General features: G+C 38.5%; 1 protein-coding gene across 1 annotated transcript in view; it reads right to left on the bottom strand.

Moving 5' to 3' along the window:
* Positions 1–25,664, bottom strand: part of LOC306866435 (DENN domain-containing protein 2A) — a 45,253-nt gene that overhangs the window by 12,283 nt on the left and 7,306 nt on the right. Inside the window, exons 2-8 of the mRNA XM_079411650.1 lie at positions 11,328–11,414; positions 8,669–9,619; positions 7,578–7,705; positions 3,176–3,291; positions 2,095–2,292; positions 1,744–1,837; positions 1,001–1,051 (exon numbers count right to left, since the gene is read on the bottom strand). Coding sequence (XP_079267776.1) covers positions 1,001–1,051; positions 1,744–1,837; positions 2,095–2,292; positions 3,176–3,291; positions 7,578–7,705; positions 8,669–9,619; positions 11,328–11,413 — 1,624 coding nt within the window. The 5' untranslated portion in view covers position 11,414. The remainder of the gene's footprint in view (positions 1–1,000; positions 1,052–1,743; positions 1,838–2,094; positions 2,293–3,175; positions 3,292–7,577; positions 7,706–8,668; positions 9,620–11,327; positions 11,415–25,664) is intronic.

The following is a 25,664-nucleotide window of genomic DNA, read 5'->3' as shown; positions in this document are numbered from 1 at the left end:
CTGTATTGTTATTAACTACCATTAACACATATTAATAAATCGTGTAATAAATGTATTATTTCATGTTCATCTTCTTGTGTTGGGTTTGAATACAGCGTGCAAGGTTTATGCGTATGCTCCAAGTCTTCTTCTCCATTTTTAGTGTATCTCTGTGGCACAATTACAGCGCCAAATACCACAACAGTCCTCAATCAATAATACTGCTTTCTTCAGTGAAAAAGTCATCTCATCTTGAATCAGGAGAGAAATATGCTCAGATCAAGTACAGTTTACAAGCAAAAACAGCTCTAAACTAATATATGGGAGGAATTTGATGTGATAGACAACAGGAGATGCACCGGAGGAAGCGTTATTATGGATAGAGGACTCGTATTTTGGCCAGAAGCAACCATTTAAATTTGAACCGCCTTAATGATGGATTTGTTTCTCACAAACACAGATTTTCACTTCTCAGGATGTTAACTGATGCATTTGTATCGTTTCCATCCTTTAAAGGAAGCCAGGGATAACCAAAAAGTTATTTTAATAAGAAACACGATCTCAAAACAAAGGTTACACTTCAAGACAGGACCAAGATTAGAGGGAAACTGAGGACTTTAAAAGGAACCGGAACAAACAAGTAAACGAGATAATTAATTGGAACACAGGTGAAAAGACTAAACGATGATTAACTAATAACAGGAAACGAGAACAGGAAGAACCAAAAAAGGGTAAAAGGGAGCTAAACAGAAACAGACACGTAACAGCATTATTGTGATGTTTTTATCAGCTGTTTGGACTCTCATTCTGACGGCACCCATTCACTGCAGAGGATCCATTGCTGAGCAAGTGATGTAATGCTACAGTTCTCCAAATCTGATGAAGAAACAAACTCATCCACATCTTGGCCTGATGGTGAGAACGTTTTCAGCAAATGTTCATTTTTGGTTGAACTACTCCTTTTAATGCAAACTTGAAATTCTTAATTGACATGAAGACATGGGGCTGTAGGACCTCATACCTTTTAGTTTCTCCTCTGTGTCACTTTCAGACTCGCTGTTTTCATCCGTCACTATACCAGAGAAGGGAGAGAGAACCTAAATTTCACTGCTGGTTATACTCTGTATAATTGTGCACGTGACAAATAAAAATCTTGAAACCAGTATGCAGGTATTCGCAGAGACATATTTCATGCTTGGATGCACATGTGTATCCTATAACGTAACATAATTCTATCATCTCTGGAAAAGTGGGTCAAACGCAACTGACCCAAAACTGTAAATGTGTCGATAAAGCTAAGTGGATGCACATGTGGCTGGGGCCCGGACTGTCCCACAATGCAATGCATGTGGATTAGGCTGTAATTCTCTAGGTGCAACAAATATGGTCATCACACTATTATTCAAGGGTCATGCAATGCATACAAACTATAATTCTTACAATGCAATATAAAAACGTATATAATTTTTTAAAGAATAAAATAAATAAATTATATAAAATGTAAACAAATAAATTTGTTCAATTTAAAAAAAAAAAAAAAAGAGACCGAAAAAAGAGTATAACCCAATTTTCTGGGTTGCGCAATGAAAAAGATCACACATTAATTAACAGAATATAATATATGTAGATAAATAAAAATTGTATATATATAATCAATTAAATGAAAAAGAAAATGACAAGGGTGCACAAACTGGATGCACTATTCCTTTAAACAGGAAAAAGTAGGTCTAAATTTAGCAAACATATAATGTTGCCCTCACAGACCTCTTCCTGAACTGGACTCGGCTGACTGCGAGACCCTTTTCATCCTCTTCTTTCCCCTACGGGCCTCAAAGATGCCGTTGATTTTCTGCACCATCTGTTGAAAAAGAAAACAGTCATGGCTGTTGCTTTATCAGAGACAGGCCTTTCACAAAGGAGTTCTGAAGGAAATTACTTTTTCCTCCATTTTTCAGATTATTCTTAGGTGTCTCATCCGCCTGTCACATTTTTCTTGTATTTTTATTAGCAGTGGAAGGATGCCGAAGGGCCAGCGTCTCAGTCAGCGGTGGACCAGAACCATAAATCACTGATAAGTTAATGTTTACAATGACTGGGCCCCTTTTTGGACTGTACCTTTGGAATTTTCCGCCGCCGTCGGTTGTAAGGATCCCCCGACAGGCATGGGGTGTCATCCGGGCTGCTGGGTGTTGATGGAGGGCTTACCCGCGACGGGGACGTAATGCCGCCATCTCTGCCGGTCTTTCGCAGTTCCAATAGCTTGAAACTACGTCGCTCTGAACTCTGCCTGAAGAAACCAGGCTTGGAGGAGAGCTGTCAATGAAAAAAATGGAATTCAGAGTCAATTGCTAATTTGATTTATCAGGCTATGTTGTCATCATGTCATTCCAAACTTGTAAGACTTTCTATTTTCTATGGGATACAAATGCAGACGTTTTGCAGAATGTGCTAGCTGCTCTTTTCAATATGATAGCCTGATCCATCACTGAAAAAAAATGAGAAAAAAATGAATTTTATATTTTATATTGTTTATAGCGTTTATATCTCGCAACTCTAACTTTATAACTTGCAATTGCAAGAAAAATTCAGAATTGTGAGACAAAAAGTCGCAATTACCTTTTTTTTTTTTTTTTTTTTCAGTGGCAGAAACCGACTTCCATATGAGGCTGAAAAGTAGCCCATATTTAGTTTTTTTTTTTTTTTCATTTATAAAGGCTCATTCACACCAAGAACAATATACAGTTATAATGATAACTATATTAGCATCCACATCAATGCACGATAATGTTGTTTATTATAAGTGTGCATTACAGCTTTGTCATCTGCTGCTTTAAATGCTCAAGCTCTTTAAAGTAGTATGGATTCTGATTGCCTTGTAAATGATTGTATCATCCATCAGCTGAAAAAAAAACTCTTTCTGAAACTGATTCCAATGATATCATTCCTCTGTGTTGTTATCGTTATAGTTGTGGACTTCAGACTTCATTATTCACATAGAATTTGAATGATTATTAAATCTTTATACCTGTCATTGTAGTTATCATCCTTGGTGTAAACGGGCCTTAAGTACAGATGCGTGACATATCGAATTTTTGGGATTTAAAAAAAAAGCTCTAAATGTCAGTACTGAATGCTGATATGTATGGAGAACTCACTCTAGAGTGGAAACAATTAATCAGGAATGCAGTATGAATACCTTGGATGGGGTGTCAGGAATGGGAGAGGAAGGGGAAGAAGGAACGGGATACTTGCTCCCAAGACTGCGACTTTCCAACTCTATGTCTTCATATGGGTTCTCCTTTGATGGAGGGTCTTTTGGGAGGGAAAATACGTACAAGATTATTAGCGGTGCTTGCTTAGCCATTCTTTAAAACCCTAATGCTAGATTATTATGTATATATAAATACAAACATATACAGCATATATTTAGAAATTTGTATTTACAACATATTTTTCTTAAACATATACATGCATGTGTGTATTTATATATACATAATAAATGTACACAGTACATACACATAATGTAAACAAAAACTTTTATTTTGCATGCGATTAATTGCGATTCTCAGATTTACATAAAAAAAGGGTCTTAAACCATATTGAGCGATGAAAAACCAATTTAGGATGATAATAATCCATCTAGCTACTACTCAGAACAAGACTGTCAAGACTTAACTTTAGGTTGGCTTGAGATGTTGTTAACATGTTTCTAACATAAGCATGCTGCTAGCATATTTTTAACACGATTAACATATTATTAGCATGTTTTTACAGTTTTTCTCAGTCGCTTTGGTACATTTCTCAGATCAGAACTGAAATTCTCAAAACTACCTGTTCAATCTTCACATCATTGTGTCACTTGTGCACATCAAAAAAGCAGTTTCTCATTTCTTTGAACAAGTTGCAAATGCTTTGGTACATCCATGCAAATGATTATGTACAATTCTCTGCTGCTTCCTACATTATCAATTGCTTATGTCATGTTGCTCAAAATGTATTATATAGATCTCTGTGCTATTGTTCAAGTGCATTTCAAGTGCATTTCATGACTTGAACTTAAACTTGTCTTACCGCTCAAAACATCTAGTCATTAGTTCATCGTATAAGTCATTAAATGCAAAATGGTTGATCTAGTTGTCATAAACTGTCAAGCATATTTTTTACACATCTCTATTAGACTTTTTGTAAATTTGCCATGAATTGTGCAAGTGAATCTTGACTCTCACTAATGAAGAGAATATAGATCAACCAATTATGAACCAATTCTCTGAAATAGCTCAAAGGTGCATTTCATGACCCTTCAATTGGAAAGCATATATAGACAGAGGACAACACAAAATTTACAAATTCTGACGATGGATGAACATCCAGAAAATGATCAGGGACAACAGCCGAGAGGAAGAAGAGGAGTAAGGATGCATGGAAGTGTACAGAGGCAAAACAGAGGAAGAAGAGGCCAAGGACAGAGGTGCATATCAGATGAAATAATGTTGTCAATCATGGCCTTACAATGGCTGAAGGGTGCAGATAAAAATTGGGAGATCGACCATATCCTCAATAATTCAAACATTTTGAAACAGTCTCTTTCAATCAATATCCCACATACAGTAATGTGTAAATTTATACTTTTGAAAGGAAATATGGCATACATAAGAAGTGCAGCCTTCTGTATTTCAGTACAGTAACTGTCATCCAAACTGTTGCCATAGTTTCCATCAGAACATCCCTCCAGAGTACACTGTTATATTGACAACATGACTAAGCAATTTGACTGTCTTATCCGTACACAATGACTCAAGGACTTGTCATTCTGCTGGCACTGACATGTTCATTGACACAGATATTTATTTTTGAGAGATGAAGTATTTTGAGCAAGAGACTGGCTTTTGCAGGTAATCCATGATGTTTTGCTATTTGTATGAGTTAAATGTCAAGGATGATTCGAGAAATGTACCAAAGCGACTGAGAAAAACTGTAAGATGAGCATGTTGATTGCATGTGTCTAACATTATTAGCATGTTGCTAGCATATTATTAGCATGATTTAACATTGCTAGGATGTTTTAACGTGATATAACACATTGCTAGCATGTTTTAGCACATCATGTTATTATCATGTTGCTAGCATTAATTAGTACATTCATAGCATGTCTTAGGCCAGTTGCTAGGCTTAGATAGATAGATAGATAGATAGATAGATAGATAGATAGATAGATAGATAGATAGATAGATAGATAGATAGATAGATAGATAGATAGATAGATAGATAGATAGATAGGAGTCAGAGTATGGATGGATGGATGGATGGATGGATGGATGGATGGATGGATGGATGGATGGATGGATGGATGGATGGATGGATGGATGGATGGATGGATAGATAGATAGATAGATAGATAGATAGATAGATAGATAGATAGATAGATAGATAGATAGATAGATAGATAGATAGATAGATAGATAGGAGTCAGAGTATGGATGGATGGATGGATGGATGGATGGATGGATGGATGGATGGATGGATGGATGGATGGATGGATGGATGGATGGATGGATGGATGGATGGATGGATGGATGGATAGATAGATAGATAGATAGATAGATAGATAGATAGATAGATAGATAGATAGATAGATAGATAGATAGATAGATAGATAGATAGATAGATAGATAGATAGATAGGAGTCAGAGTATGGATGGATGGATGGATGGATGGATGGATGGATGGATGGATGGATGGATGGATGGATGGATGGATAGATAGATAGATAGATAGATAGATAGATAGATAGATAGATAGATAGATAGATAGATAGATAGATAGATAGATAGATAGATAGATAGATAGATAGATAGATAGATAGGAGTCAGAGTATGGATGGATGGATGGATGGATGGATGGATAGATAGATAGATAGATAGATAGATAGATAGATAGATAGATAGATTTGAATTTTGACAGTTGGAGTTTGAATAGTCTTGACTCATTTGAACATTCCATAAATGTAACTCTATGGGATTTTTATGATTTTTAATCTTCATTTTAATGAAAACCGAAAGTCCGATCAGTTTGAAAAGTTAGGAACTAACTACAGTACTAGTACCACTGTCAACAAACCTGATTTATGACTTGTAATTATGGAAGAAATATATATATATTTTTTTTTTATTATTTAATCTAGACTTTTTGTTTGGTAGGAAACCGCAAATTTGTAAATTGGCTTTTTAAGTTGGCTTGAGAAAGCCAAATTACTGAAATCCGATTTCTTTCCTAACTTTTCAAACTGATCGGACTTTCGGTTTTCATTAAAATGAAGATTAAAAATCATAAAAATCCCATAGAGTTACATTTATGGAATGTTCAAATGAGTCAAGACTATTCAAACTCCAACTGTCAAAATTCAAATCTATCTATCTATCTATCCATCCATCCATCCATCCATCCATACTCTGACTCCTATCTATCTATCTATCTATCTATCTATCTATCTATCTATCTATCTATCTATCTATCTACGTGGGCATATTTTTGTTAATTTCCCCTTGTCAACACTGCCTGATTTAGTCCTGCTCTTCTGCGAAGAGATTTCGAACTGACGTCATGTGTTTGCTTGCTTTTGTATTCCTTTCCAGATGTTTGAAAGTTTGCCAGGGAATCCATGCAAACCTCATTAGCTGTGTGTGGCATCACCAGTGGTGCTAACAAGAAGACAAACTCCAGTCTTGGTTTGTGTGAAGAACGAATGAGCCAGAGAGAAAGAGATGGGGATGAGAAAAATGTTTGAGCGGAAGAAGGGTGTTTTTTACAGATGCAGAAAGCCTGTCATGTCGATTCATCCACCAGATGCGTCTGGTGGGAAGACAGTTTATGACGTTGGGACATCCAGTTCTAGAACATAAGAGAACGTATGCTCTGCTCCACGTTCAAAACCATTAAAATAACTGCTACTGGCCAGAGAAACGCAAGATCAATAGTAAACCTTCCATTATTGGAAAGTGCTATTATATAATTAGACACAACATTAATCATTACAAGAAAGAAGGAAGATTGCGCAGACAATTTTACCTTGGTCTTGCTAGTAAGATTAGAGATTTATATAATCACAGATGATCAAAGTTCAATAAACTATACTTTCCAGATTTGTGGTTCTCCATCTTTTTGGGTTATGACCAAAAAAGGGTTACAAGTCTGATAGGATTGCAGAGAGCAGGGAAAGAGCTGTGCTAATTAAGATGCTAATAAAATGCTATTAAACTAACCAAACATAGGACAACAAAACAAACTGGCTTTGGAATGCCAAGAAAAAGGCCTCCCAAATCTTTTGTTTTTGATGTCAAGGCCCTGCGTCCAATCAATCTCTATTTTTCCTAGGTACGGATAAGACCTCACATCATGCTGTGGAGAAAGACTAATGTGGGGTAACCCAAACATAGAGGACCACTGGTGAGGTTGAGCAAAGGAACACCAATGTTTGTAATGGCATTGTCTCAATTTGGTCCTTATTAACATTTCAAGCTCCTAGGCTTCTGGGTAATTGCTCTGTCAGGTGTAGTCAGCCAGGTTACCTGGTACCATTGTGGTGCAATGTATTGTGTTACCTAGGATATCCTCATAGACATTCTCCTCTGATAAAGTGCGAGTGAGGCCTAGTTTAGATAGCTCATAGAGATCTGCTCGACAACCTTCTGCTGTCGACTGTAGAAGATCTTCAAACTCGTAGGACTTCCTGCAGGTTCAACAAATACAAATAAAACTTCATTAAGAGAATGAGAAAGACCAAGAAGGAACCAATTAAGTCCCAAGGAAATTGAAGAACTGAAGGTCCACTGGAACAACAAGACTTAAATGATTGGATTTTGGCATAATCTTGGATTAAAAACAGACCTCCTCAACCCCCAGGCCTCAAGATTAAGATTGCGTCACAATACCGAAAGTTAAAAAACGTTTTTTCATAGATGGACTAGACTCATAAATACAGTCATTAAAACAGCATCCCCATAAAGACTGAGGACGGTAATCCTTTAGGGGAGTCTTGGTTTCAAAAGATTTATTAGTGTGACATAAAAATCAGATGGCAGGCTACTAAATTTGTGAGTTTTTTTCAGCCCACGTGCCGTTACTCCAGCAAGTATGTCTACGTATGGAATGGTCGCACTACAAACAGCAATATGAGATGAGGAATTATGGGTTTTTAAATCTTGACAAATTCACTGTATGGATCTATTAAGCTTCCAAAGTAATACATCAAAAACTATGAAAGGTGGATTGAAAAAGGCGCTACTGATGATTCATTGAACAGTCTTAAAATTAGCCCTCACATTAGGCTGAGATAGTATAAGGAGTAGACAAGCTACCAGAAAAAAGGCATTGCCTGGATTTTATGCACACAATTGATTTAGCTTTGAGCTAAAGAAGCTAAATTTATGATACAATTTTAGTTGGACTGTATTGGTGACTTGGCCAACACTTTGGAGTATTCAGTCATTCCATTTCAAATAGATAGGAGTTGCACGAGTTGTGCAAGATTGGAAGTAGACGTCCAGAGACAACATAAAGATGGCCACCAAGTAGACTGGCTTGCATACTAAAAGGAGTTTGTTATTGGTTAGAGGTACAAATGCACCAGACGCAATCCAATCCTTCAGCTCATTCTTAAAGTGACACTGGCAACAAATATCAGCCTTCTTACCTGTTATTAGTGTCTCGAACTCGTCCGGATGGTCTTCTACAGATCCCTTGTGGTGGGGGACAGGATGGAAGGGGTGGGGGAGGTATGGAGGGTAAAGGGGGGAGATTTCGTTTACCCTTGACGAAACAGTGGTTGTCCACAGGGTTGTTTGTCTGCTTGTGGTGTTGAAAAGTTCTTTGGGGTTTTGGCAAAGGGTTAATGGAAGGAGCTCCAGGTTCACTGTAGACGTTCTCAGAGTCCCGACTTCGAATTCGGCTGCCGGATCTCACAACATCCAGAGTCCCAAAGATTTGCTCCGCGGACCTCTTCTCTGCTTCTTCCTGCTCCTCTTTGGAAGCTGGGGAGAAATAATTGCCTGGCATAGACAAGGACGATTTGGAAGGAGTCTCCTTCATCGCTTGCTCAAGTTTTTTAATGTGCGTCAACACCAACTTTTTGTCCTGAACAGTTTCTGTTGTTTTCCCCAATGGGGCTTTGTCCAAAATCCATTCATTTTCCTTCACAGGTCCCTCAGAAGTGTGCAAAGGTTCTCCGAACTTACTCCCGTTCTCTTTGCCACAGTTCTGTCTCTCCCAGTTGGAAAGTCGCTTACTGTCTTTCCTTTGTACTTCCGGCTGTACCTTCTTCTTTCCAACTTCAGTCTCCTTCATTCCCACTGTTTGGGTGTTTGTCCCAGTGGTCTCTGTTTTACCTTCCCATTGGGATATCTTGTCCCGAATGCTGGCAGTGCTTTTAAGTCCTGAGGGAGTCTTGGGGGACTTGCTGCAACCACCCAGACCATTTTCAATGGGCCGAGGATTGGAGGGACTTTTGTGGGCAAGCATGATGGTGTCTTCTGGGCTTCGGTTGATGTTGCTGAGAGACGAGAGACTGTCCCTGACCCCACACAGGTCTGACCGCTGAAGCACCACAGATTGGGCCTGGTCAAGCTTCAATCCGCAGCAGTGGAGCCTGAAGAGACCACAGAAAAGATGCTAAAGACATCAAGAGAGTCTGACAGTCATTAAGTGATTAGATAGCAATTATAGAGTCCGTGCATTTAAAGGTCTCGTTTCAAAGCATCAGTCATTCAAAATTACATTTTCAGAATTAACAATTACCAAAATCTCTCGCAACCACCAAATTATATGCAAACCAGTCTATTTATTTAGACAGTATTCAGCATGAACCAAAAGTGTTCAAAGTTTCCACTTTGGTATTAATTGCGTTGTCTAGACTTTTAATGGTACAATGAATTAAAATGAGTTTTTAAAATTCAAAAAAAGTTAAAATGAGATGCAGATGGACTTGCAGTCAGTGCGTCTTTCCTCTGTGGACAGAAAACACAAGCCTTTCACTATACAAATGAATGACCATCAGCGCATCGAATTGAAGGTTATGGTTTTGCCTCAAGTCCATCTGAAAACAAAACTCCTCTGTGAACGTTTGACGAGCTTCCACCAATAGGGCAAAGTTCAAGGGACAGTCATGCATCTTTGTCTTTTTTAAACTGGTTCATAAACACATCCTTGGATTCCATCCAATGACACTGCACCAACAAACAAACAGAGGAAATGTGAATCTACAAACTTTGTGTGTATGCTAAACTTCACAGAATTTCAGAGGAGAATATCTTGTGCAGTAAGCCTCCAAACAGTGATTCCTCCTGATGTTGGCTCTCAGAAAATTCAAATAAACTTTCAACAACTTTCTTTTGGCATGTTATTTTTTGTTTCTTTCTTTCTGGCTAATGTATCTAATTTCATGAAGCTCAAGGCAGCCAAGAGGAAAAAGTAGGTCAAGTTCCAAAACCCTGAAGAAAAGAAGCAAGAGAAAGAGGGAACGAGGGAGAAACAGGGGTGAGACGACTTAGGAAAGAGGAAAATAAGGAGTGTGTAGGACAAAATATGTGATTGTCTCTTTCAGAAATAGGCCTGCTCAAACTCTTTGATAGTCCATCATCCATCATCACCCAGGATAGAAGCCAAAGTCTCCTCATCAAGATGATCTAACGGAGTTGGGGATGGGGACATTGTAAACCCGAGGAAATAGCATTTGATGACAGCAAAGTTTTCTCTACTTTGACCATGTTTGCTCAGGAGCTGCCTGAAGATATTCACTTTACCGACAAGGTTTCATTAAAATGAGCTCACTCATTTCGCCCATTTTTCTGCAGGTTTTAAAGCTTGTACTAACACACTGTGGCATTCCAAACCACCATGGGTTGGCAGTGCAGAAGGAGTTTAATTAGCTTTCAGCAAAAATAACTTTGACAGTTAGGCTTGTCCCAAAATCACCCTTAATATCCCACCTGGGGATGTTTATGAAGTCTATCAGTGTTAACGTTACCGGACATGTTTAGTGTATGAGGGATGTGGCACAGTCTGTTTGCCAGGAAACTTCTTAAGCATGGACTAAAAGTTCTTATGAACTTACAATAACATCTAGGCTATTAATTTAGCAGACACCTTTATTCAAAGCAACTTACAAATAGAAACGCTACAAGTCATCCTAAGGAAACAGTATAGAAATTGCTGGAATACCATCTATATTAGACCTATATTGGGTAATAACACCAATAGTGGGACATACACCTCGTCAGTTGTTGAAACACTAGAAATTACTTTTTTAAAACAACAAATTAGCAGGAAATTGAAGGAGACTCAGTAGTTATACATACCCGTTTGCTGATTGGTAGATGCAGTCCTCTGTGTTTGTACAGAGCAGTAGTGCTCTCCCGCCAGTCATGGTGCTAGCAGACGGCATCCTACACACACAAACAGATATAAATATACGTTTGGCATGGTATTAGCATCTGATACCTTTCACATTCCATGTGGTTAAGAAATATTGTACATTTACAACAGTCATCCATTTATCAAACAGCAAAATCCTCATGATACAGGAGTGGACTCAGTCCTGGAGGCTGAATGACTCACAACCCAAATACAAAAGAATGGTTACTGAAGTGACAAAAAGAATCTGAACCAAACAGTCCTTATTTTGCTTCATTTAGGATATCATCACTATTACTGATGCTCAAGTTAGTGATCTGAACTAATGGGAGAATATTAAGCTTCAGTGTAACTTCCTGCACTGTTTGGCATAAAGGCCCCTCAAAATACTACAAGTTCAAAATATCAAAAGAAGGAGACCAAACAGACAAGAAAAATGGGAAAAAATAAGGATTGTTGACGTGATGCGACCTGTGATCTCTTATTTCTCTGGTCTGCGTTTTAAAGGAGCAAGTAATTATCAGCCACCCAATAAAGAACTTTCTAAGCAGTGGGGTCTGTTTTCAAGGGATCTGGACCCTCGCCACAGGTGTTACCGCTTAACCAGCACATTTTTAGAGGATTGTCAAGCGTGTACGTGTGCGTCTGTTCTTTTTGTTCTGCCAAACGGAAGTATGACTATGTCCACGGGACACAAGTGGGGGTGCAACATAAACGAACCCCATCTGTTTCCATGTTCGGTGAGCGCCATTCCACATGTGTAAGAGCTCAACGATTAACCCACATTCCCAGCATTCTGCCACCACTGAGCCGGCCGTAAAAACCTTCCTCTCTAGCTCAGATGACGTAAAGGTTACCAAACTGTGCAATTTCAAGACTTCCATGTTGCCTCGCGTCGGCGATTAGGCCTCTGCTGTGTCGCTGGGCTCCAGTGGTACTCAGTGTGTTGATTTGTCTGTGGGCTAGTATTCCTTGGCATCATCGCCTGTTTTTCTGAGCGTCGGCCAAGAGCAATAATGAGAGTGTTGTTGTGCTGTGGAGTTTCACACTTTGGTGTGGTGAGCCCTCTTACTTTGATTAGCAATTAATGTAAACCATCCAAAACTGCAGGTACTAAACTGCAGAAGACCTGACTGCCAGAGGAAAATAAAATAAAATAAATAATTTACATTCAATTATATTTAATACTAATACATCATTTAATACTAATAGTACTCTGATAGCTAGCCTACCTTGAGCTTTTATTTTATAAAACAAAGTATTACCATGGTACATGTCTATATTTCCCACATAGGATAAAATAACTGAATGAAATTTTAAATTAAATAACAAATAGATAAATTATTAAAAATTAAAATTGTTATGTACACAAGTAAAATTACCATCATTATTCTTATTAAAACTAAATAATTTAAATTGAATTATTTAAATTAAAACTTTTGTTATTATTCCCAAACAAGACCAAAACAGGTATAATGTATTCATCAGTTCATCTATCTTTGTTTTGTTTTGTATATTTCTTTATTCTTTAGTTTGCTCTCTTTTTCTCCTTCTTTCTATCTTTTCTCTTTCTCAGCTGACCTGCAATCCTAAATGATTTTCAGCTGTGTGTGTGTGTGTGTGTGTGTGTGTGTGTGTGTGTGTGTGTCAAGTCACATGTTTGCGGAGCAACATCAGCATTCCCCTGTCCTCCCTCCCCCCTCTTTCTCTTTCTGAAAATACAAATAGAGAGAGAGAAATGAAAGTGAATAGTCAAAGTTTGAACATGGCATTAAAAAAAAAAAAGTAAAGTCGTGACGTATTGTCAAGTATGGTGACCCATACTCGAAATTGGTGCTCTGCGTTTAACCCATCCAAGTGCACACACACAGCAGTGAGTAGTGAACAAAATGCACACACACACACACACACACACACACACACACACACACACACACACACACACACACACACACACACACACACACACACACACACACACACACACACACACACCCGGAGCAGTGGGCAGCCATGCTGCAGCGCCCGGGGAGCAATTGGGGGTTCGGTGCCTTGCTCAAGGGCACCTCAGTCGTGGTATTGAGGGTGGAGAGAGCGCTGGACATTCACTCCCCCCACCTACAATTCCTGCCGGCCGGGGGCTCGAACTCGCAACCTTTCGATTACGAGTCCGATTCTCTAACCATTAGGCCACGACTTCCCCCAAATTATATGTAGAGCAATAATCTATAGCAGGCCAAGAGCAGGTGTTAAACAGCACTTAAACATAATTTTACATCTGTATGAACAAGCTATATGATTTGAATAGATTCATACATAGTGTTAAGAGTTTGTTCAGATCACTGACCTTAAGTATGAGCAAACAGAACCTTAGTAAACGCCACTAAAACCAACTCATCCTGACAGCCACAAACAGTAAATCTGGCAGTAACCGTAATTTTAGGGTCTTTTCAGTGTCTTTGTTCTCTTCACTTTTGTTAAACGTGACCTCTGTGAGATAAAGCCTGACATGAAGAAAGTGAGCCATCTGTTCCGGCCAATAAAAAACTCCATATGACCCGAAGGACCTTTAACTGTCCTGCCCCCTGACCTGATGCCCATCAGCTGATTGGATGACAAGAAGTTTATTGTTCTGAACAGAAAGAGGATTGGATCAAACTAGAGGAGACACATGCAAGATTCCTGAGGCCACAAGATTCCTTAATGCACTTAGATTCTTAGTATGCAATGCTATTAGGAGATCTTATGAGTGTAGGATGGTGAGGGTCGGGCTTCGGCCATCAGAACCCATCAGTAACATTATGCAAGCGACTAACAGCCCCGAACAGCAGATCTTTATCATTCCAGAGACACACAGAGCAGATACAGAGGAAGAGTGGACACAATCTGCGCTTATTAACTTTAAGAACGCAGAAAAAGTTTATTTCCTGCAGACCAGAAAAGCTTTTAGTATGTGCGATAACTGCTGCAGAGTAAACATGTCAGTTGCAGATGGTTTGCATGCTTGTTTTGTTATACTTATGAACTCTCAAACCAACTAAAATGTTTATAAATACACAAATTAAATTAAATACACAAATTAAATTAAATTTAAAAAATACTATATTTTTTATATTTAATTTAAAAGAAATAATTAAAATGTAAAAGTGTAAAATAAAGTAAAATATAATAAAATAAAAATAAAAATATTAATTGCAATATAAATTTAATATTTAAAATGCACAAATAAATTTAATTATATAAAAGTAATTTACATTTTATTTTGATTTAATTATAATAGTTAATAATAATAATAATTATTATTATTATTACTATTATTACAAAATTTAAACCTAATTAATTTTAAGATTGCTCTGTTAAATGAATCTTTCCTCTTGCATAACAATTACAGTTATAATTCTGTAACACTTCTAGCTATTGTAAACTTTTTTTGTGCATCAATGCATTCTGAAATGTGTCAGTATGGACTCAAAATGATGTTGCATTTAGTTGCAAAAGATAAAATGCTGCAAAAGACTGCAAAGCTGAGGATTTTGCTCATTGCAAAAAGAACGTCATTTTTTGAAAACACTAATAATTAACTTGAATTCAGAACAACAGAAGCTCATGGGAAGTCAACACAAGTAGAAGTGTTTGTGTGTGGAGCAGTTATTAACTTGGCAAATCCCCTTGGATTCAACAAAAGAATCCAGATTCGCCTCATTTATTGTACATAACAGCATTATATCAGTGGAACGTTGTGTAAAAATGTGAGTGTGTGTGAGGCGACCTAGTGGAAATAGAAGACCATCTGCGTTTAGCTATAAATCTTATCTTTTTTTCTCTCTTGCTCTGATCAAGCCTAGTGAACCAAACCCTGCAGCGGAGCCGGACTGTAGGAGGGTTTCTTATGGGACATGCAGCACGTATTCATGAACACACACATGCAAACAAAGGGTCAGATTCACAAAGGGCAGGTCAAATCCACAGTTTTCCTACATGACGTCAGCGGGAGCGTTCCAGAATCCTGCATGGTGACTTACAAACACAGGTCTGAGTGCTCAATGAAAGGGATGGTGTTCAAAAATACACTTTTGCCATCATTCACTCGCTCTCATGTTGTTCCAAACCGTCACGACTTGCTTTCTTCAGAAGAAGACAAAAGGAAATGTTAGGGTGAATGTTTGAGAGGTTGTTTTTCATGAGTGGATGGTGATTTATAAAGCTACAACAAACAAAAAAAAACAGGGGTGTAACGCTACACAAACATGACGGTTCGGTACGTACCTCAATTTTGATGTCACAGTTCAGTATGCGGTTTTATTATTATTTTTTTTTATTAAATTCTAAATGATAAAATTTCTATTTGTTGTTGAAATATATTAATTTACCCAGTTGCTGTCATAAGAACAGATTTATTTAAAAATACATTATTCAAGACATCACTTACAGGTAAAGTACACTACAATGAGTATATAGTATAATATTTCGTGAAATGCTCTTATCTAGACTTCATTTCTCTAGTGAACTAATGAGCTGTGGGCACTGATGACTTGCCTAAGATAAATGAAATGCTTAGTGACATTTTGTTTACAGGCTGTTTTATTGACCTCTTTCCACGGTTGAAACACTGATTGAGCGATTACTTGAGGCAGGAGATGTTCATTCATGTTTATTTTGCATTAAAACTATAGTAAAGAGGAAGGGATAATCGCGCTCCGCACTGCTGTTTGAACTAAGGTGTGTATACAGCAATCTGTCGCGCCACATCAAAGAGTGTCAAAACTGCATTTATTGTGTGAATTTCCTGAATAAAATTACATAAGATGAGACTCTGTTTCTCATCAAAAGTACCAATATATAAAACTGGAAGTTTCTAATGAAGTTCCACTCATGCAATATTAAAACATGCTGTATTTTACGTACGAACCAAAAGACCCGTATACCAAAAATGTTTGATAAGAATATATGTACCGATATACCCCTAATAAATGTATTGCATTTGACTAGTCTTATGCATTTGCAAAGTTTTGAAAGCTTGAGAGCTTCAGTCTATCTTTATTGAATGTAAAAGAGTGCGTTATTAAAGTGGACTATTTTGCGTTCCACAGAAGAAAGTCAGTCATTTGGAACAACATGAGATTGAATAAATAATGACAAATTTTTATGGTTTTATGTTTTGATGTAGCACAGTGATGAAATAGCTCTAAATGGAATGTTTTTCAGCCTGTGATGTGTCACGAACGCTGGTGTTCAGCACTCCAGTGACCTGAGAGCCAGCTTTAACTCTGTGTTTCTCCTCCTCCTCACAGCTGGTTCTCATAAAGCCTTCACTCGGCTGTGGCCCTGAGGGCCCTCAAACCGATGACATCATGCTCCCTGCACTTCTCAGAAACTGAGAGATAGATGTATGATTTGCACAGAGAGAGGACAGTTTAGCCATCACCAATACTGAGAGTCCGAAGCCAAAGCACAAACACGTTTAAACTTCATTCTCTGTATTTCCAGTTTGTAGGTTTAGATTCTGGTTTAGATTCAAACTCAGTAAATATACCATATAACTCAGTTGCTTGCTAAAAAAAAACAACCTTCAGGAACTTAATGAAACAGAATGAGCATGAAACTGCAACACTGTCTGCACTCTTTGCATTGATTTTGGGGTAAAAACTTCTGAGGAAAATCTGATGATATTCCTGTGAGATTTCATAGCAACCACAAAAAGCCCTAACGACCTCATAGCAATGCCCTGGCCTACCAACATTAACACCCTAGCAACATAATGGCAACCCCCAAAAACCACAAACCACACAGAATTTTGCACATAACACCTTCTGCATAACCAACTACCTATAAAACCCCAGGAATGCCATGCCCACAATACATTAAACCTTAGCAACACTCTGGCAACCACTCATTCCACATTAGCAACTACCTAGAAACAGCATAGCAACCATCCAAAACACACTAGCAACCACACAGTATTACATTGAAAAACTTAGCAACTACCCATAAAACCCCAGCAATACCATTACATATAAGCAAACCATGTAGTAACATCATAGCAACTATCTGAGACACCCTAGCAACCACATATCATTACATTGAAAACCTTAGGAAAGCCATGGAAACCACTCACAACACCCTAGCAACAACATGGCAACAACCCGTTAAACCCTAACAACACTCTGGCAATCACTCAGCAGCAACACAACAACCATCACAAACACCTTAATAACCACATAGCAATGTGCTGAAAACGTTAACAGTAGGGCTGCATGATAAATCGTATGTGATAATTATGTGCATATTGTCAGTAAAGCCGGTTCTGTAATCAGTAGTAAATCGCCAACATGTGCGTGCTTTCAGATGGAGCAGCATTTACTACACAGAGCCATAGTTCAACTGACAAGTTGCGCAAAACCACGTTCATAATCGCAGACGATACAATCAATATTATGCATTGATATTTTGAAATCGTGCTGCAATAATAAAGTTGTTTGTGTAGATTCTCAGTGAACTACGACTCTGTGTAGTAAATGCTGCTCCTTCTAAAAGCACGTGAAAATACCACATTTAATAACATATTTTTACTCCAAACTCACTTCATATTTTAAATAAATCCTTCTGTGTGAGATGAGATGGCTTCTTACACAGAATAAGGCACGCAACATATTTCATAGTATTCTAAGCAGTGATAAAGGCATTGCATTATTATATACTTTATTATAAGGAAAATTATAATAAGAAGAACTCAGATAAACCATATATTATCGTAGTCATGTGTTTATTAGTCATGTTGAATCACTGAAAGCAGTTAAATCTTCTGTTTATTCAGCAACCCTATAGGGATTTCCTGTATTTCTTCTGCAGGGCGTATTTGGAGTTTCCGCGCGAGACCGTCCCTCTGGCCTTCGGATTTACTACTGATCACAGAACCGTGCTTCCCTGAAGAGACGCGCATGACTTATCGCAGCTTTTACCTAATATCAATTGTGGTATCATTGCGATTTATCGTGCAGCCACATAGCATTTCTACTGAAAACCTTAGGAACACCATAACAACTGCCAGTAACACCCTAGCATTAAACTCTAACAACACCCTGGCAACCACTCATTACACACTAGCAACCACTTAGTAACAGCATAGCAACCATCCAAATCACACTAGCAACTACATAGCATTGCACTGAAAGCATTAGCAACACCATATCAACCACCAGTAACACCCCAGCATTAAACCTTTACAACACCCTGGAAACCACCCAAAACAAACTAATAACCATACAGCATTGTACTGAAAACCTTAACCACACAGCAACACACTGGTAACCAACCATAATTTATTTTATTTTTTTGTATCATGGCACATTTCCTGAGGTAAATCATCAACTTTTTCACCAATTTTTAATAACCAATAGCAATGACTTGGTAACCACCCATAACTATGGAGGCCCAGTAATGCATAACACAACAAAATCTCCACAACGCAGTGCATAGGACTAATTGCATTGTGTTGCGACTTGTTTCCATTATGTTGCGGCTTGCTTCTATTACGTTGTGCTTATTTTGTTGTGTTGCAGCTTGTTTCTGTTGTGTTGCGGCTTGTTTCCGTTGTGTTGTGCTAATTTCATTGTGTTATGGCTTGTTTCTATTGTGTTGTGCTAATTTCGCTGTGTTGCGGTTTGTTACCATTGTGCTCCGACTCGTTTCCATTGTGTTGCACTAATTTTGTTGTGTTGTGGCTTGATTCTGTTGCATTGTGCTAATTTCGTTGTGTTGTGGCTTGTTTTCGTTGTGTTGCGACGTGTTTCCATTGTGTTGCGACTTGTTTCCATTGTGTTGTGACCTGTTTCCGTTGTGTTGCGACTTGTTTCCGTTGTGTTGCGACTTGTTTCCGTTGTGTTGTGGCTTGATTCCGTTGCATTGTGCTAATTTCGTTGTGTTGTGGCTTGTTTCCGTTGTGTTGCAACCTGTTTCCGTTGTGTTGCGACTTGTTTCCGTTGTGTTGCGGCTTGATTCCGTTGCATTGTACTAATTTCGTTGTGTTGTGGCTTGTTTTCGTTGTGTTGCGACTTGTTTCCATTGTGTTGCGACTTGTTTCCGTTGTGTTGCGACTTGTTTCCATTGTGTTGTACTAATTTTGTTGTGTTGTGGCTTGATTCTGTTGCATTGTGCTAATTTCGTTGTGTTGTGGCTTGTTTTCGTTGTGTTTGCGACGTGTTTCCATTGTGTTGCGACTTGTTTCCATTGTGTTGTGACCTGTTTCCGTTGTGTTGCGACTTGTTTCCGTTGTGTTGCGACTTGTTTCCGTTGTGTTGTGGCTTGATTCCGTTGCATTGTGCTAATTTTGTTGTGTTGTGGCTTGTTTCCGTTGTGTTGCGACCTGTTTCCGTTGTGTTGCGACTTGTTTCCGTTGTGTTGCGGCTTGATTCCGTTGTGTTGCGACTTGTTTCCGTTGTGTTGCGGCTTGATTCCGTTGCATTGTACTAATTTCGTTGTGTTGTGGCTTGTTTTCGTTGTGTTGCGACTTGTTTCCATTGTGTTGCGACTTGTTTCCGTTGTGTTGCGACTTGTTTCCGTTGTGTTGCGACTTGTTTCCGTTGTGTTGCGACTTGTTTCCGTTGTGTTGCGGCTTGATTCCGTTGCATTGTACTAATTCCGTTGTGTTGCGACTTGTTTCCATTGTGTTGCGACTTGTTTCCGTTGTGTTGCGACTTATTTCCGTTGTGTTGCGACTTGTTTCCGTTGTGTTGCAACTTGTTACCGTTGTGTTGCGACTTGTTTCCGTTGTGTTGTGACTTGTTCCGTTGTGTTGTGACTTGTTTCCATTGTGTTGCGACTTGTTTCCGTTGTGTTGTGCTAATTCCGTTGTGTTGTGGCTTGTTTCTGTTGTGTTGTGACTTGTTTCTGTTGTGGTGTGACTTGTTTCTGTTGTGTTGTGCTAATTCCGTTGTGTTGTGACTTGTTTCCATTGTGTTGCTGCTTGATTCTGTTGTGTTGTGACTTGTTTCCATTGTGTTGCGACTTGTTTCCGTTGTGTTGCGACTTCTTTCCGTTGTGTTGTGACTTGTTTCCGTTGCGTTGTGACTTCTTTCCGTTGTGTTGTGACTTGTTTCCGTTGTGTTGCGACTTCTTTCCGTTGTGTTGTGACTTGTTTCCATTGTGTTGCTGCTTGATTCTGTTGTGTTGCGACTTGTTTCCGTTGTGTTGCGACTTCTTTCCGTTGTGTTGCGACTTGTTTCCATTGTGTTGTGACTTGTTTCCGTTGTGTTGTGACTTCTTTCCGTTGTGTTGTGTCTTGTTTCCTTTGTGTTGCGACTTGTTTCCGTTGTGTTGCGACTTGTTTCCATTGTGTTGCGACTTGTTTCCGTTGTGTTGCGACTTCTTTCCGTTGTGTTGTGACTTGTTTCCGTTGTGTTGCAACTTGTTTCCATTGTGTTGCGACTTGTTTCCTTTGTGTTGCGACTTGTTTCCGTTGTGTTGCGACTTGTTTCCATTGTGTTGCGACTTGTTTCCGTTGTGTTGTGACTTGTTTCTGTTGTGTTGTGCTAATTCCGTTGTGTTGTGGCTTGTTTCCGTTGTGTTGTGACTTGTTTCCGTTGTGTTGTGACTTGTTTCTGTTGTGTTGTGCCAATTCCGTTGTGTTGTGACTTGTTTCCATTGTGTTGCTGCTTGATTCCGTTGTGTTGTGCTAATTTTGTTGTGTTGTGACTTGTTTCCTTTGTGTTGCGACTTGTTTCCATTGTGTTGCGACTTGTTTCCGTTGTGTTGCGACTTCTTTCCGTTGTGTTGTGACTTGTTTCCGTTGTGTTGCAACTTGTTTCCGTTGTGTTGCGACTTGTTTCCTTTGTGTTGCGACTTGTTTCCGTTGTGTTGTGGCTTGTTTCCATTGTGTTGCGACTTGTTTCCGTTGTGTTGTGACTTGTTTCTGTTGTGTTGTGCTAATTCCGTTGTGTTGTGGCTTGTTTCCGTTGTGTTGTGACTTGTTTCCGTTGTGTTGTGACTTGTTTCTGTTGTGTTGTGCCAATTCCGTTGTGTTGTGACTTGTTTCCATTGTGTTGCTGCTTGATTCCGTTGTGTTGTGCTAATTTTGTTGTGTTGTGACTTGTTTCCTTTGTGTTGTGGCTTGTTGCCATTGTGTTGTAGAGATTTTGTTGTGTTGTGCACCACTGGGCCACTGTATATATGTCTAGAAACACACACACACACACACAAGAGACTAGGGCACTACATGCTACATTTACTGCTCTGCCATTGTTATCCTCTGTGGGAGAGGACAAGCTTCAGACAGGAACAATTCTAGGCCAGCCACAGAATGAGACAGGAAGTGGAGAGGATATAGCAAACAATTAATTAATGTATATCAGTGCCTTCCAAATATAATCTCAATGTGAATTGTTGTGCATTTGAATCACAACTATGTTTCCTGTTGTTGTGGTGTTGGGATTGTAAAACATTACAATAACATCAAATAACTTATTGTTAATTATACTGTTCCGGGACATGGAGGATGATGATGGTTGTTTACATTTGCTTTGGTCAAATGAGCACAGTGAAACCGTGGAAGTTGTAATTATGGTTTTAGGACAGAACCACATGACCAACTGCGCGACACTTTAGGCCCTGGAGACCTCAAGGGAGAAAACGGCATGACAAACTGCTATTTTCTTGTTTATGCAAGCATTAGCTAAGGGGCGACATCATGGACAGATAGTCACACAGGAAGAGAGATAACAGGAAGTGGAATCTGTGGAGAACGAGACCCCAGTAAGCTCACATGTGCCTCCTCTGGGGTTTTAAAACAGATCTCAACAATGTCTCATAATGTGCTCGGATTTGCCAAGATATTCTAGTCTGCAATCAAATCTTGATATAATTTAAGTGAGTTGGTTTGATCATATTCCCCCAGGAAAGAAAAATCACCAATGAGATCTTGTTAATGTCTCAGTTGTTTCTCCTAGTAAGCAAAGTGCAACTAGAGACTTTCACTTTTCTGTTTCTTTTAAAAAAGATCCCAATAATCTCACACATAATCTCCTCAAGAGAGATCTCAATGTCTCAAACTGTGGTCAGGACTGCCAAGAAGCCTGCAATGCAATGTGGGGGATCTCGATATGACTTAAGACCAGAAGATTTGAGTTATGCTATGCTTCAGTGTTTAAGTTATAGATTTTTAGCATCTTGGCAAAGCTGAGAAGAGTTTGAGACTCTAAAAACCAAAGGAGGCAGAAAGTCAACAAAAGACTCCATTGTTGCTTCATGTCATCGTATACCTATCTAGAAGAAGAAAAATTATCTATTAAAGAGGTCTCAATAAATATCCATTAAATAATGGCACAAATCATGGAGGATTAATGTGTTTCCTTGGATTCCTAATGTTACTGAAGGTCTTGAAAACTTTCAGACCTTCATTTAGACTCCATCACTCTGGCGGTTTGGTTTACATTCACTCTGGAAATGTTGATTTTGAGAGAGAGCTGAGGGCAAAAAAAGAAGGGAAAGAGGAGAGGAGGAGGAGAGAGAAACAAGAGGCTCTGTTGCTTGGTGGATCGTTGACTCCGGAAGAGGACTTTCCCAAGCTCTCGCCACACAGTGCTCCGATGGGAATAGTGCAGGGAATTGTAGGAATCTGTCTGCACTGAGGCGCGTAGGGCCGGTGGGAATGGTCAGGCGGAACCACAGAAGCGTGAGGGAAAACAGGAAGTGTAACTGGAGATCTGGCTTCAAGTCAAACCAAGAGCCGAGAAAAAGTTGCGGTATGTGAGCATGAGGGCCACCATGAGTTGCACTGATCGAGGACTACCACCTTGATCAAAGATTAGTATTGTAATTCCTACAGGAGACCAAGACAACTGCACTCAAATCAGTCAGAAATGGAACACTTCTACTACATTTTACTACTAAAGATATCCGTTTCAAGTGGATTCAGGGTACGGCCTCCAAAAGTCAGTAACACTTTAGAATACTGGTCCTTTGTTAATGAATAACTACACAGGAACAAGTCACTAATGCACTATTAACATTGTAGTAACTACTATTACCTAACAAGAAACTCTGATTATTGATTTAGTGAGTAATAGCGCTCAGTTGAAACTAGTAGTTCACAATTAGCTAATCAATAACAATTTTTTTTTTATATATCCTGGAGAACTACTAAGAACTAGTGTATACAGGTTCATAATTAATGTGAATTATGCATAATGTATAATTCATTCTAAAATGAAGATCATGGTAACCCACTAGTAATGACTCAAGAATTACCAAATCCTTCTAAAGGAACTACTAACTACTTGGATCAGTATTCTAAAGTGAAAAGCATCATAACTCCCTAATATTGACTGACGTCATTGTAAGCTTTTGAGATATATGTAAGGTTTTGGATAGTAATGACTCAAGTGTTACTACATCCTTCTGAAGAAACAAATAATTATTTGGATCAGTATTCTAAAGTGATGATCACGGTAACCCACTAGTAATGATTTAAGTGTTACCAAATCTAGCTAAATGAATTACTAAACAAAATCTTACAAAAACCTTAAAAGTTTACAATGATTTAAGTCATTATTAGGGAGTTATCACGATCTTCACTTTAGAATACTGATCCAAATAATTAGTAATTCCTTCTGAAGAATTTGGTAATACTTGAGTCATTACTAGTGGGTTACCATGACCTTTACTGTAGAATTAATTATACTTTATGTATTATTCATATTAATTATGAACCTGTATACAGTAGTTCTTAGTAGTTCTTAGGGAGGTATGAAAAAATAATAGTTACTGATTAGCTAATAGTGAACTACCACATTCGACTAAGCACTATTACTTACTAATTCATTAATCAGAGTTTCTTGTTAGTTACTAGTAGTTACTAGAGTGCTAATATTGCATTACTCCTGTGTTCTTGTGTAGTTATTCATTAATGCTTGAACAGTATTCTAAAGTGTTTCCCAAAAGTCATCTCTTTCTTCATTCTGCATCCTCAGGATACTTCACAGCTCTGGGAGAGAAAGAAATTTTGTTCAAATTAATCGTCTCATTATGATCGGACCAAACATGATGACCTCTCAATGATCTCATCCTTCCTATGAAAGTTTCCAAGTTCAAAGATACAAGTTTTTCAACTGACATTGACAAAAACAGAAGCTCAGCCACATGACTTCTAGAAAAAGAACAGTCTTTGGAAATTCTGTGGTTTTCCCTTGTAATCCAAGAACTCCAGAAGATCCAGAAACTGGGGAACTGCATGTTCCTCTGAGCTTTAATGCATTACCGGGTGTTAGAGTACAGATATTTCCATTATTTTCAGCATAGGATTGTTCCCTGGCGTTGAAGATAGGCATTAATATTCAAGAAAGGCTTGTGCAAATTTCATAGAATGTTCTTTGAGAGCCAAGTTGGTTAGTATAAATTCAGTTATCCAAACCACTCCAGCCAATTTTATTCCGCAACTTTGCCTTCAGTTACAATTTGCTAATGTTCCGCTGCAACATTCCCAACACAAACATCTTACCCTCTTCAAGGTCCTGAAATTAGTAGTGTCTAGAAGGTAAACCTTGCTGTGAAACTCAACAAAGCCTATAGTCAGAGTCAGGGTTGCTGCAGGTCTCCACATAAAAACAATATAAGAATTTGCATGTGAATCTCCCAAGACTTTCTGCACAACAAAGGTACCGTCTAGACATGACCCTGTTATTCTAAGGACTCAAAAAAAGGTGATTTTCCTAAAAAAAAAAGAAAAAAAAAAGAAAATTGCAGAAAGGGTATTCTTCTGAAGTGAGAACCTGATACAGGATTAGTTATTAGCATGTACATACCAGGCAGTGTGGTTGAGGGCAACTGTAACAACTAAAGAATTGTGCGAAATCTCGACCAGGTGTGTCTCCACCTGCACAGACGGACAAAATGTGTAACTCACATTACCTGAAACACCTCTGACAGGTAAAATGAGCTTTGATGCTCAGGCAATGAGTGAAGGAAAAACATGAACCTGTCAGTCGTGCTGAATGCAAAACTAATGACTAATTTCATTATGACTATTTGTCTCTTAACAGAAGAGGATCTCAACTGGCGTTCCATTAGGAACCACATTTTACATTAGACATCAAGCAGCTACCCAATACCAGATCCGTCTGGGGATTATTTTCTTGTACTTTGAGTAGCTTGTTCATGAATGAAGGCATGTTACACAACCTGTCCATGTTGGCATATGTCAAATTTGACTAGATTCTGCCAAATGTTCAACAAAGTGCTTTCTCTTCACTTTTTTAAAGCTGATAAGCAAACATTGTGCAAAGTTGAAAGAC

The sequence above is a fragment of the Barbus barbus genome (genome assembly GCF_936440315.1).
Source record: "Barbus barbus genome assembly, chromosome: 48".
Lineage (NCBI taxonomy): Eukaryota > Metazoa > Chordata > Actinopteri > Cypriniformes > Cyprinidae > Barbus > Barbus barbus.
This window is presented reverse-complemented; position numbering and strand designations above follow the sequence as displayed.